This window comes from Equus przewalskii, chromosome 7 (assembly GCF_037783145.1).
Source record: "Equus przewalskii isolate Varuska chromosome 7, EquPr2, whole genome shotgun sequence".
In the NCBI taxonomy this organism is placed as follows: domain Eukaryota; kingdom Metazoa; phylum Chordata; class Mammalia; order Perissodactyla; family Equidae; genus Equus; species Equus przewalskii.
In genome coordinates, this window is record NC_091837.1 from 84,185,543 (window position 1) to 84,197,776 (window position 12,234).

The 12,234-nt window shown below is 33.0% G+C and overlaps 1 protein-coding gene across 2 annotated transcripts in view; it reads right to left on the minus strand.

The window, feature by feature from the left end:
* CDH19 (cadherin 19) overlaps positions 1 to 12,234 on the minus strand; it is a 103,071-nt gene that overhangs the window by 64,113 nt on the left and 26,724 nt on the right. For both annotated transcript variants that reach the window (XR_011542090.1, XM_008527418.2), the window contains exons 3-4: positions 10,190 to 10,489; positions 6,359 to 6,653 (exon numbers count right to left, since the gene is read on the minus strand). Coding sequence is in view for 1 of the 2 variants with exons in the window: in XM_008527418.2 (XP_008525640.2) it covers positions 6,359 to 6,653; positions 10,190 to 10,408 (514 nt within the window). In the remaining variant the exon portion in view is untranslated. The remainder of the gene's footprint in view (positions 1 to 6,358; positions 6,654 to 10,189; positions 10,490 to 12,234) is intronic.

Genomic DNA, 12,234 nt, shown 5'->3' on the forward strand with positions numbered 1-12,234 from the left:
ATTCTTCAAATATTTTTGTTTTTCTCTCCCCAGTCACCTGAAAATTAGGTCTTTCTTCTTATTCTTGTGTTGTATTTTTTAACATTTCTACTTTTCATAATTTGAGAGAGAGAACCTAAGCCACTGTGTTTAAGAATGCAAACAAGAATGTGTTCAGAGAGAATAGAAAGAGCAGCCATCTCCGTCTCACTCACTGTCAACTCGCGTGTCCAAAGGCAGAAGTTTCATAGAAGCTAATTTTCAAATTTGATGTATTTATAAGATAAGGACATTTATTTTTCTGAGAAATCTCTGCTACATGTTGATGCTCATTACAATACATGAAATAAAAAACAAAGTATCTAAATCTGTATGTATTTTACATAAATTGAATTTAATCTTTTTTATGTTGGCTCTCCATTGTGACATATGTGTGCCATATTGATGATAAATACTATTAGAATGAATTTTCATTTTTTTCTAGGTTTAACGAGATATAATTGAAATATAACATCATATAAATTAAAGGTGTACAATGTGATGATTGATACCTGTGTATGTTGGGAAATTATCCTCACAGTAAGGTTAATTAACACCTCCATCACCTCACATAATTATAAATTTATTTTTTTGTGGTGAGAACAGTTAAGATCTACTCTCTTAGAAACCTTTAAGTATATAATATAGTACTGTTAAGAATACCATACCATGTATTAGATCCCCAGAACTCAATCATCTTACAACTGGAAGTTTGTATCCTTTGACCAACATCTCCCAATTTCCCACCCCCCAGCCCCAGGAAATTAGCATTCTACTCTCTGTTTCTATGAGGTTGACTTTTTTAAGATTCCACATACAAGGGAAATCATTCAGTATTTCTCTTTTTCTGACTTACTTATTTCACGTAGCATAATGTCCTCAAGGTCCATGCATGTACCAATGGCAGGATTTCATGCTTTTCATGGCTGAATAACATTCCATTGCATATATATAACTCAATTTCTTTATCCGTTCATCTGTTGATGGACACTTAGGTTGTTTCCAAATCTCGGCTATTGTAAATAACTCTGCACTGCACATGGGAGTGCAGATGTCTCTCGGAGACAGTGATTTCACGTCCTTTGATATATATCCAGAAGTGAGATTGCTGGTAGTTCTATTTCTAATTTTTTTAGGAACCTCATATTGCTTTCCATGGTGGCCACCCCATTTTACTCCCATCAACAGTGCACAAGGGCCATTTTCTCCACATCCTTGCCAATACTTCTTAATTCTTGTCTTTTTAATAACAGTCATACTAACAAGTATAACATGATATCTCATTGTGATTTTGATTTTCATTTCCCTGGTTATTAGTGCTACTGAGCATCTTCTCACTTACCTGTTGGTCAGCTGTGAATGTCTTCTTTGGAAAAATTCCTATTCAGGTCTTCTGCCCATTTTTTAATCAGATTATTTTTTTATGGGTTTGTTTGTTTTTTGTATTGAGTTGTATGAGATCCTTCTATATTTTGGATATTAACCTCTTATCTGATAGATGGTTTGGAAATATTTTCTCCCATTCCATAAGTTGCCTCTTCAATTTGTTGATTGTTTCTTTGCTTTACAGAAGCTTTTTAGTTTGGTGTAGTCCAACTTGTTTGTTTTTTCTTTTTTTGCTTCTGTTTTTGGTGTCATCCCCCCAAAATTATTGCCAAGACCAATTTCAATGAGATTTTTCTTTGAGGAGTTTTATGATTTCAGGTCTATGTTTAGTCTTTAATTAATTTCAAGTTCATTTTATGAGTAGTGTAAGACAGGGATCCAGTTTCATTCTTTTGCATGTAAATATTCAGTTTTCCCAGCACCGTTTTCTGAAAAGACATCTTTTCCACATTAAGTATTCTTGGCTCCAGAGTATTGCTCTGGCTAGAACTTCCGTACTATGTTGAACACAAGTAGTGAGAGCAGGCATCCTTGTTTTTTTTCTGGTCTTAGAGGAGAAACTTTCAGCATTTAACCAGTGAGTATCATGCAGCTGTGGGCTTGTCATATACAGCCTCTATTATGTTCAGGTATATTATTTCTTTACTTCATTTGTTGAGAACTTTCGTTGTGAAAGAATGCTGAGTTTTGTCAAATGCTTTTTCTGCCTCTATTGAGAGGATCACATGATCTTTATCCTTTATCCTACTAAAGTAGTGTATCATGTTTGATTTGCTTATGTTGAACCATCCTTGCATCCCAGAGATAATCCCCACTTGATAACAGTGTATGATCCTTTTAATATGCTGCTGAATTAGGTTTTCAAGTACCTTTTGGAGAAATTTTACATCATTATTAATCAAGGATATTGGCCAGTAGTTTTCTTGTAGTGTTCTTATCTACTTTTGGTATCAGGGTGACGCTGGCCTCATAAAACGAGTTTGAGAATGTTCCAGCCTCTTCAAATTTTTGGAAAAGTTTGAGAAAGATTGATGCTAATTCTTCTTTAAATGTTTGGTAGAATTCACCAGTGAAGTCTATCTGGTCCATGACTTTTGTTTTGGGGGAGGTTTTTTTCTTTTTAAGATTTTATTTTTTTCCTTTTTCTCCCCAAAGCCCCCCGGTACATAGCTGTATATTCTTCGTTGTGGGTCTTTCTAGTTGTGGTATGTGGGATGCTGCCTCAGCGTGGTTTGATGAGCAGTGCCATGTCTGCGCCCAGGATTCGAACCAACGAAACACTGGGCCGCCAGCAGCAGAGCGCACGATCTTAACCACTCGGCCACGGGGTCAGCCCCAGGAGGGAGGTTTTTTATTACTGATTTAATCTTACTAGTAATTAATTTGTTCAGATTTTCTATTTCTTCATGATTCAGTCTTGGTAGGTTCTAGATTTCTAAGAATTTAGCTATAGTTCTAGTAATTCTGCACTGGAAATTTTCAGAATTAAGGAATCATTATTTAGAGCCCACCTGCAGCACTTTGGACCACTATGTGTCTTTGGCCCACATCCTTGGAGTCTCCCTGGATTTTACATCCACTAATATCCTCTACTCATCTCCCAAACCAGCCTAATCATGTACGTTCACGTATGTAGCATTTTCATTCATCTGTGCACTCATTCTTTTACTCAATCATCCCAAACTTTACGTGCCATGTGGCTCCTGGTCTATTAGATCTTATGTTTTTGTGTGAAAGATAGATAATAACTTTACAAATCCATACTGAGAAGTGAGAAAACATAATATTTTATCTCAATTTCACTGATAGTTCTACTTTGAAAGTAAGTGCCTTTCAAATATAAGTGTAATCAGTAAAAGCCCATCATTATTTGTAAATAAATATATGTTTAATAAACAATGGCAGTTTAGTTTTCTCTTCTGATGGCATTCTCATGTAGATTCCTTTCAGAAATTCACCAAATTCTAAGTTCAAAGTACAGATTCAAATATAACAATTGGAAGTTGACTCCTATACAACACAAATATACCTAAGACAGACAACAGAGAACGAAATGTTTGCACTGGTTGCTTTGTAAAGGATAAAACACGGATAGGGAATTTGGAAGCAAGATCAACTCTCAAGAACCTATTAAATGGTAATGGATAAGGAAAGAAGTGAAGAAGTAAGGCTATATTCAAGTAAAAGAATCCACATTATTTATTAATTAAATACTGAGATTGAGGGAAACAGAAATCACATACAATATTATTAATTGGTTTCTTCAAAGGAAAATCAATAATTATAGGAATGCTTCAAAGGGAAACCACAGAAAATGTTTGACAGAGCAATAGGAATATTCCCCTATTTCCATATTAGATAACATTTCTCATAGCAGCTGACCACCATTCTTTTGGCCCCTTAATGCCATGGAAAAGTATAAAAAGAGCTCATTGACTGTAGTATGATTCCATACAAAGCCTGAACTCTGACTGGCACTCCCACAAGAGTGTATTGAGTTACACAGATTGACTAGGTTAATATGTAATGAAATTCAAAGTACAAAGAGATCTGTGGTAGCCAAATATTGTATAGACGAAACCGATGTTTTGTGATCTCTATTCGATCAACCACAGTGAGGCTACACTTGATGCTATGATACAAATACTGTGTCGTACACACTGTAATCCTCTTATGAGCTTACTCTCCAACTATGCAAAATGGCTATTTTGTTCCTTGGCTTTTCTATCTAGAATTCCACCCCTTTACTCTCAATTCCTGCCTTTCTCTCAGACTTCACTGATAAAATAGAAACAATCACTCATTAACTGATTTATTACCAACCGAGGTGTTGACCTACCTGAATCTATCCCTTCTACTAGTGCCCTAGATTCAATGGCTCTCTCCCTTTCAGGAATAGTTTTCCAGTAGTTATATCCTGTTTGTTTCTTTTAAAAATGCTCTTCTCTTGTATTAGCGCTTATTGTATTAAGTGTATTATTAAACTTCCCATCTTAATAAATGATTAAATAATGATTAAAAAAATCCCCTTTATCTTCATCTCCATCTACTCAGTGCCTCACATCTCTATTTTTCTCCCTGTAGCAAAACATCTTTTAAAGTTGGCTAAATTCACTGCCACCTCCTCTTCTCCTTCCATTCATGCAACAGAATAATCTCTAACATACTGCAGTTGCACAAATTCAACCAAATTCCTTTTGCCAAAATCACTAGGGGTCTTCAACTTGCTAAATCAAGTATCTTTTCTTGATTTTACTCAACCTCCTAGCAGTTTCCTACACAGTTGGAGAATCTCTTCTTTTGCAACATCTCTTCTCATGTCTTCCTATATCCCTGGCCAATTCCATTCATTGTAATTTACCAGCCAACCCCTTTTGCTTAACAGTCTAATCAACCTGCATTCTCTTCCAAGGGGATCTCATCCATTGTCATGCTCCACATGTTTGCTACATGCCAATAACTCCCATAATGACATATGCAGTCCTCATCACCCTACCATGGGAATCTTATTTAGAAAGTGACATGACTGGCCTCTTTGTACCATTCCCTTCAAATAACACCTCCCAAAATATCCCCACTTCCTCCAATCAATTAATCATCATACTTCACCCATACTAAACACTGTCGTAACATACAGTATCAAATATTATTACCTTGCTTATTTAAAATAGTTATTTACTGTTTGTGTGTTATAACTAAAACATGTTTTATACCAGCAATTACGTCACATACCTCCTTTATAACTGAGTCCCCAGTTTCAAAGAAAAGTTCCTAGAACATGTTAGGTCCACAATATAAGCTTGTTGAAGAACGAGAAGGAGAAAGAGAAGGAGAAGAAGAAAAAAGGGAAGGAGGAGGAGCAGAAAGAGGAGGAGGAGGGTGCAGAGGAGGAGGATGGAGGGCAAGAAGAGCTGTTTCATTGCCTAGTTACCAAATAGAAATAGAACAATATTAACGTGTCATTTACATCTAATGAGAATTGGTCTTGACAGATAATACACAGCTAAATTTGTTTACGCTGTAGTTAAAGACATATATTCTGAACACATGTAGAAAGACATCTTTAAATTGATACCAGAAATGTTAAAAATAAAGAATCAGGAAAATATACAATGGAATATACATTTTTAGACTAGCTGGCTAATGAATCAGATATTTAAATAAAGCAGTTTTAAAGCACAATAGCATAATTTAAAATGACCATTACTGAGTTGAATTTAAGTTTATCACAAGTAAATTTTATTAATTAAATGTTACTGTAGATTGTATTATCAAATTTTCTGACTGAAAGAATAAGTGGGCAAATTTTTCATAGCCACGCCATAATTTTACCCCTATTGGACACAAATTTCTGATTTCCAAGGTTAATTCTTATATCTTATGGAAAGCTCTCTCTTCTACATGTATTATATTTAAAACATTTATAAAAATAACATTGGGTTTGAAAAGGAACTTGAAAATGAATACAGAGGTGTTCAACCACTCTTTGTTTTTAGTCTTCATATTCCATGGTCTTGATGTATATAGTACTTTTTTTGTCTTATAAATTGGCTTTTCCTATTTTTACATGCATTTCTTTCAGGATAACTTTATGTGCTATTTTAAGATACAAAAGTAGATATTTTTTTGGAAAATAAATTCTTATATTGAAGAAACTAGTAAGGGAACATGCTAAAGAACTTTATAAATCATTCAAGTAAAACTTTTTTTAACCTTTTTTCTATTGCTTTGAAGACTGAGATTATATATTAACACGACAAATAATTTAATATATAGTACCATTATTTACAAAATTTTAATGAATAGTGTAATTTTTCAAATAGTTTACCTAATGTATTTGTAGAAGGAAGTACAAGTATAGAACTTTAAATAATTCACTTCCAAAACATATGTTTGAAATTTTAAATATGTTTTCATTGTTAATATATCTTTGATGTAAATTAATATGCAATACCTTCTGGAGACATCTCTGGTACAATGGCCTCATAAGGTTCATCTAGGAATTTTGGTTCATTGTCATTGATATCCGAAACTCTGATGACAAACTCAGACTCAGGCTCCACAGCCCTTCCAGTGGTGGTGTCTATTACCTGGGCTCTTAGAGTGTAGAGGGATCGTTCCTCTCTATCAAGCTTCTGTCTGGCATATATGTCACCTGTTCTTTCATCAATGACAAAAATACTTCCAGCCTCAGCTCCCAAAAGCTTGTACTGGAAAGAATTGTTTCCATTGTCTAAATCGGATCTTAGCTGCAAGTGCAAAGAAGGATAATTTAGTTTCCAGACATGCTAAAATGGACAAATAAATTTTAATGATTTTGTGTTCATGTCTACTAATTATTCCCCAAGTTCATAATTCCACGTAATTCCCACATTACAAAATATAAGGTGAAATATCAATTTTAAGATTAAAATCTATCACCAGCAGAGAAAAGTGTCTGTGAATTTTCAATGTAAAGAATTATACAAATTTCATTACTCTAAATTTATGATTCTAATTAGAAAGTATAATAACTGCAAACAAATTTCATAAATTATGCACAAGAAAGTTAGTTCAAGTTTGCTCTATGATTACATTCTTAGTCACTAAAATCTCTTCTCAAATATTTAAATTAGGTTGGGACCCAGAGACAGATAGGAAGATATTAATCGAGATAAATTTAAGCAGTGATATTCTCTCTCTAGGCTAAAAATCTAGAGAAAACATGGAAATATTAGAAAATTAGGGAGCATGTTGAGAAGATGATAATCATCATAACCATCCATTGGATATTTATTATATATCATGAAATCTACAGAATTGCTTTATATTATTCTCAATTAATCCTCATAACAAAATTATGAGATACAAATTATTGATATAATCAATCTTTTCTATAGAGAAGGAAAATTAGACTAAAAATTTTAAGAACTTGTGCAGAGTTACAGGGGTTTTGTGTAGATTTATGCCTTAATCCACAGGTTTGTCTCATGCCAGATCCTCTCCTGCAAACCACAATGTAACACGGCATTTTAGCCCTTGAGTTTCAGCCAGATTAGATCTAAGTTATTTCTTTCCAACATATTCTACTCAATTCTCAGATATACTTTTCATTTTGTGACCTCATTACTTTTATTTTTAAAAAATAAAGTAAATTTCTTTATCATTCATGGTGTTAATGAATTATTTGGAATTTTTAATTTGTATATAAAAACAAGGGTTATTATGATGCAGGTAACATTGGTTGTATGGTCTTCTATATGTAAATTATTTTTGTATAAAGGGAGGAAACATGCCATAATCCCTTAATTATTGTAAATCCATGGTTTTCTTGATTTACCATTTATGAATATGCCCTTCTCCAAAGTAAGAGCTTCTCTGAAATTTACAAAGTTAACCAAGAAATACAACCTTAAACAAATTCATAACTTTTCCAATAACTCGTTACAATACCTTATTCTGAACTAATTAATAAATTTTCTATGTGATTGAGGAGAATAACTGAAGATATCTAAAACACATATTAATAATTTGATAATGTGTTGAATATCACTGCTATGTAATGAAAGAAACAAATTTGGAATAATAACATCTAGATTGACTTTCTTGTCGCAGCTTTTTTAAATTTGATCATCCTTCATTACCCTCAAGATAAAAAGGAAGTCTCTATCCCCTATAGTCAGAAATTAAGGGTAACAAATGTATTTTCTGATAAATATATCAAATGAAAGTAATGCATTCTTCATGTTTTTCAAATATCTTTTTGATGTAGCTCAAAATTTTGATTCAATATTAGAATGAACATAAGTCAAATTTAGTAGTGAATAAATTATTTCAAGTATATTCACAATGCAATTTTCATAGGTAAGTGAGCTTGATATTTTGGGGGTTTTTTGGGGTTTTTTTACATTTTTTTGTTTTTCTTTTTTTGGAAGATTGGCCCTGAGCTAACATCTGTGCCAATCTTCCTCTTTTTTTATGTGGGATGCTACCACAGCATAGCTTGATAAGCCCTGCTAGGTCCACACCCAGGATCCAAACTGATGAACCCCACCCAGGCTGCTGAAGCAGAGCATACAAACTTAACCGCTATGCCACTGGGCCAGCCCCAAGCTTGATATTTTTAAGGACTCAGATTTAAATTAGACAAACAAAAAACTTATTTGAACATTTGCCTCTTAATGTCACAAAATGCATTAGTTAAACACATTTCATTTTCATGGATTCTAACATTATGAAATTTTCTATACTTCTATTCAAAAAATATTTTTTCAATTAGGTAGTTACTATCAACTTAGAAAATCAGTATAACTTTAAATTTTTACTTAATTGTGCTTTCTGAACTTAATCCCTTTTAACAAAAGGATCAAAAAGAAAGTAATATTGGACATATCAGCTATACTTAGTATTTTATCAGCTTTTTACATAAGCACCTAAACATTCAGTATTGCTTTCTTCTAAACCAGTTATCTATGTGTTATTTAAGCCTAATGAGGTTATTTGGAGGGAAGACATATGTTAGAATATTTTCTTAGATATTTTTACAAAATTGAAAATAATAGATGAAATCAATCACCATGTGAAAGGAGGAAAAGGGAGATTTGTTTAGCGAGCAGAAAAATGAAAACTAGAAGATGTGATAGTTAGCCAGGGAGGTAGTCTCTGTTCTGATTGCACTTCCCTGCAGATCCTTATTCACTAAAAGCCACCAGCCAATGTTAGCCTGTCATCCCGTTCGGTGATGGGAGAGCATACGGTGCTCCAGGAAGTCCGTTGTAAATGTGGCTAGAAAGACTCGGTTACCTAGCAGACACTTAACTATGGACCTCCTGTATGGCATCCTGCCTGTGGTTTACCTGTAGTCATGTTAGAAAATAGAAAGGGATGAGAAATATTACTTGTGGCAGGCACACATACTCACTTACACACACAATGTTAGAAATCTGTTTGCTTAAGATCTTAATCTAAGCCTTCAGTTGAATGTACTCTTATACTGGTGGGATAAATGAACTGCCATGGAAGCCAGACTTCACAGTAACAGTGCAGCTCTCCTGAAAAGGCTAGAGCAGGAGAGTTAATGAATTTTGAGTGCTTCACCCTTTGGGCCCAATTAAATTTTAGTGTCAGTTAATTAGCGGTTAAACTTATTTCAGTTCATTCATCTAGAAAAGGAGCCTTACAGAAAAGGACATATTGTAATTACCTCTGTTTAAAGAAAATCAAATAATAATAAAAACGAAAAATATAAATAGGAAATGTTCTGTCTCATTAAGAAAACTTTTTTTAAATATATTTTTTATAAGAAAGTGAAAATAATTATTCTTTGCACTTCAACTTCACTAATGAAATGAACTGTGTAGGTTCTTGAAGTGACTTAACTGTAAAAGGATTTGGTATTAATATGCTTCATTAAAAATTAATGAGGGGTAAATCAACACCTACTTAGTATAATAGAAAATCAGACTAAACACTCTTGGTAAACATTTTTGTTCTCAGTATGGTAGCTGTGATCCATTACCAAATATATAGCGCCATCAAACTTCCAGATGGTGATAAATGAGGGCTGTGCTTTCATAGGTATGGAAGACTAAAGTGAAATTTGAAAATCGGAGCTTTCCCTCTACCTCAAATTTTTGTGGATATTTTAGGTGTTGGCACATCTGAAACAATTAATTATGCTGGTGTTTGAAGTTTCGAAAGGTTCCACCGAGAAAATGTAGAAAGTATCAAATACCAAAACTTCCTCAACTCATTCATTTAGATTTATGCAATGTTCTTTCCTATGACACTTTCAGAAAATCAGTACCTGGCCAATGCGATAACTAGTCCTATTCATTTCCTCTGGTACAAAAAACTGGTTCCACATCCAGCCACGCTTCACTCTCAAATGAGGTCCTGCTGAGTGCTTAACTTTCTCTGTTTTCGAGTTTTCTGTTGCTGGAAGACAAGGCCATAGGAGAGAAATTCCCAACAAAGAAGGTAGCAATAAGGAAAAATTCATTCTGCTCTTCTGATTCCAACCCATACTCTTCAGAGGAAACAGCGTGTTGCAAACGAAATCTTATGTTCCTTTATGATCCTTTTAACTCAAGTATCTTTCATATTCCTAAAGAACAGAAAACAAAACAAAACTTGACATTTTAAAAATAGCATTTTCTCACATAATTGCTAAAGGATACAACTTTTGCAACTGAAAAATAGAAGAAAAAATATATATTTAATTTATCTTCCAATTATGCTACTTAATTCTATTTGATAGTTCAGCAATAATTTGGATGGAATAATTATAAATTTCTGCTCAAGCACTGTCCATTTTAAGCTGTAGTCACAAATCTCCCTGAAGGCTGACACGTTGCTCTGGCAATCTTGTTGACTGATAGCTGACATTAAGATAGTTTTTTTTTTTTTTTTTAATTTAACCTGCATACTTCTTCCTTTCTACCTCAGTAAAACTCAAAGTATCCCATTAAAGCTACCAGGGGGAAAATGCAATATTTCTCCTCTTTTTCAATAGAAATAATTTTTTTGATCTAATTTTCCAAATTATGGTACTTTGCATGGTTAATTAAATAGACAAAATGACAATTCAGTTTAAATCTGGAAGATTTAATAATTAGTTATACCGATGTTATAAAACACGCTGTGAATAGAAAGCCTGTGCAAGATATTTACCATTTTACATAACAAAAAATATGAAGCGTTTTTCATCTTAACAAAGAAATAATGCCATTTTTAGAAACTAAATAAAAAATTATAGTCCCTGGGTAAAAATGGCCAAATGTTTATAAGACAGAAGATGGAGATGAAAGTTATCTTCTAGTATTTAGATATTAAAACAAAAAAACCCAAACTACTTTTTCCATTTAAAACTTTCTATGTGTCTGATATTGATCAAACCGACTCTCTTTGAAATGATTAGTAATTCTAACCCTTATATGAAATTGAATACCTTTGCATTACCCACGTCTACCTAGCACCTCCGTATAACCAAACTGGATGCATTTCTTTGGGACTCATGAAGAAAAATAATTTTGTCAGATTTACAATGGAGTTTATTGTCATAATCAACAGAAAAACCAGAGTCCCTATTGTGGTTAGAAATTTTCTATATGATCTTGTTTGAATTTTCTCCACGTATTTATTAATGTCCCCTGAGAGATTTTTTTAGGTCTTTGGCTCTTGTTAGGAAGAGTTGTTAAAAAAACACCTAATTAAGAAAGAACACATTGTCATAAATGGGAATTCTGTGGTCCCTCTGTAGTTTCTTTAAGCAGATGTATTTTTTGTTATAAGTTTACCTAATGAAGGTCATGAAGAAAATTAGCTGCAGTGAAAATTAAAGATGAATTTCATCCTTATGTTGAATATTTGAAATTCAAATAATGTCTTTGTTTAGAAATTGCTGAAATTTGTATTTTTAGTAGCCAGTGAATAATGAAGACATTTGGAATGAGTATAATTTTCTTTATGAGAAAGATATTTTGTATAAATTTGGAAAACTATCAGTAAGAGTGATAAAAAGTTATACTTATAACTTACACTTATAACATTGGGTAAATAACATTTATGTTAACTTTATATTATGATCTTTTCATACATTTAAAAATAGAGAAAACAGTATAATGAAAACCTATGCATCATTACTCAACTTCAAAATTATCAAGACAAGGCCAATATAATTTCATCTGTATACATACCCACTACCTGATATTTAAGCAAATTTCAAATATCATCATTTTAACCATTCATTCCACTCACACACACTCAAGCACAAATACATATGTGTGTGTGTGTACCCTTTTAAGAATCAAAATTGAATATTAAAAATTAAGAATGTCTTTTTTTTTTCTG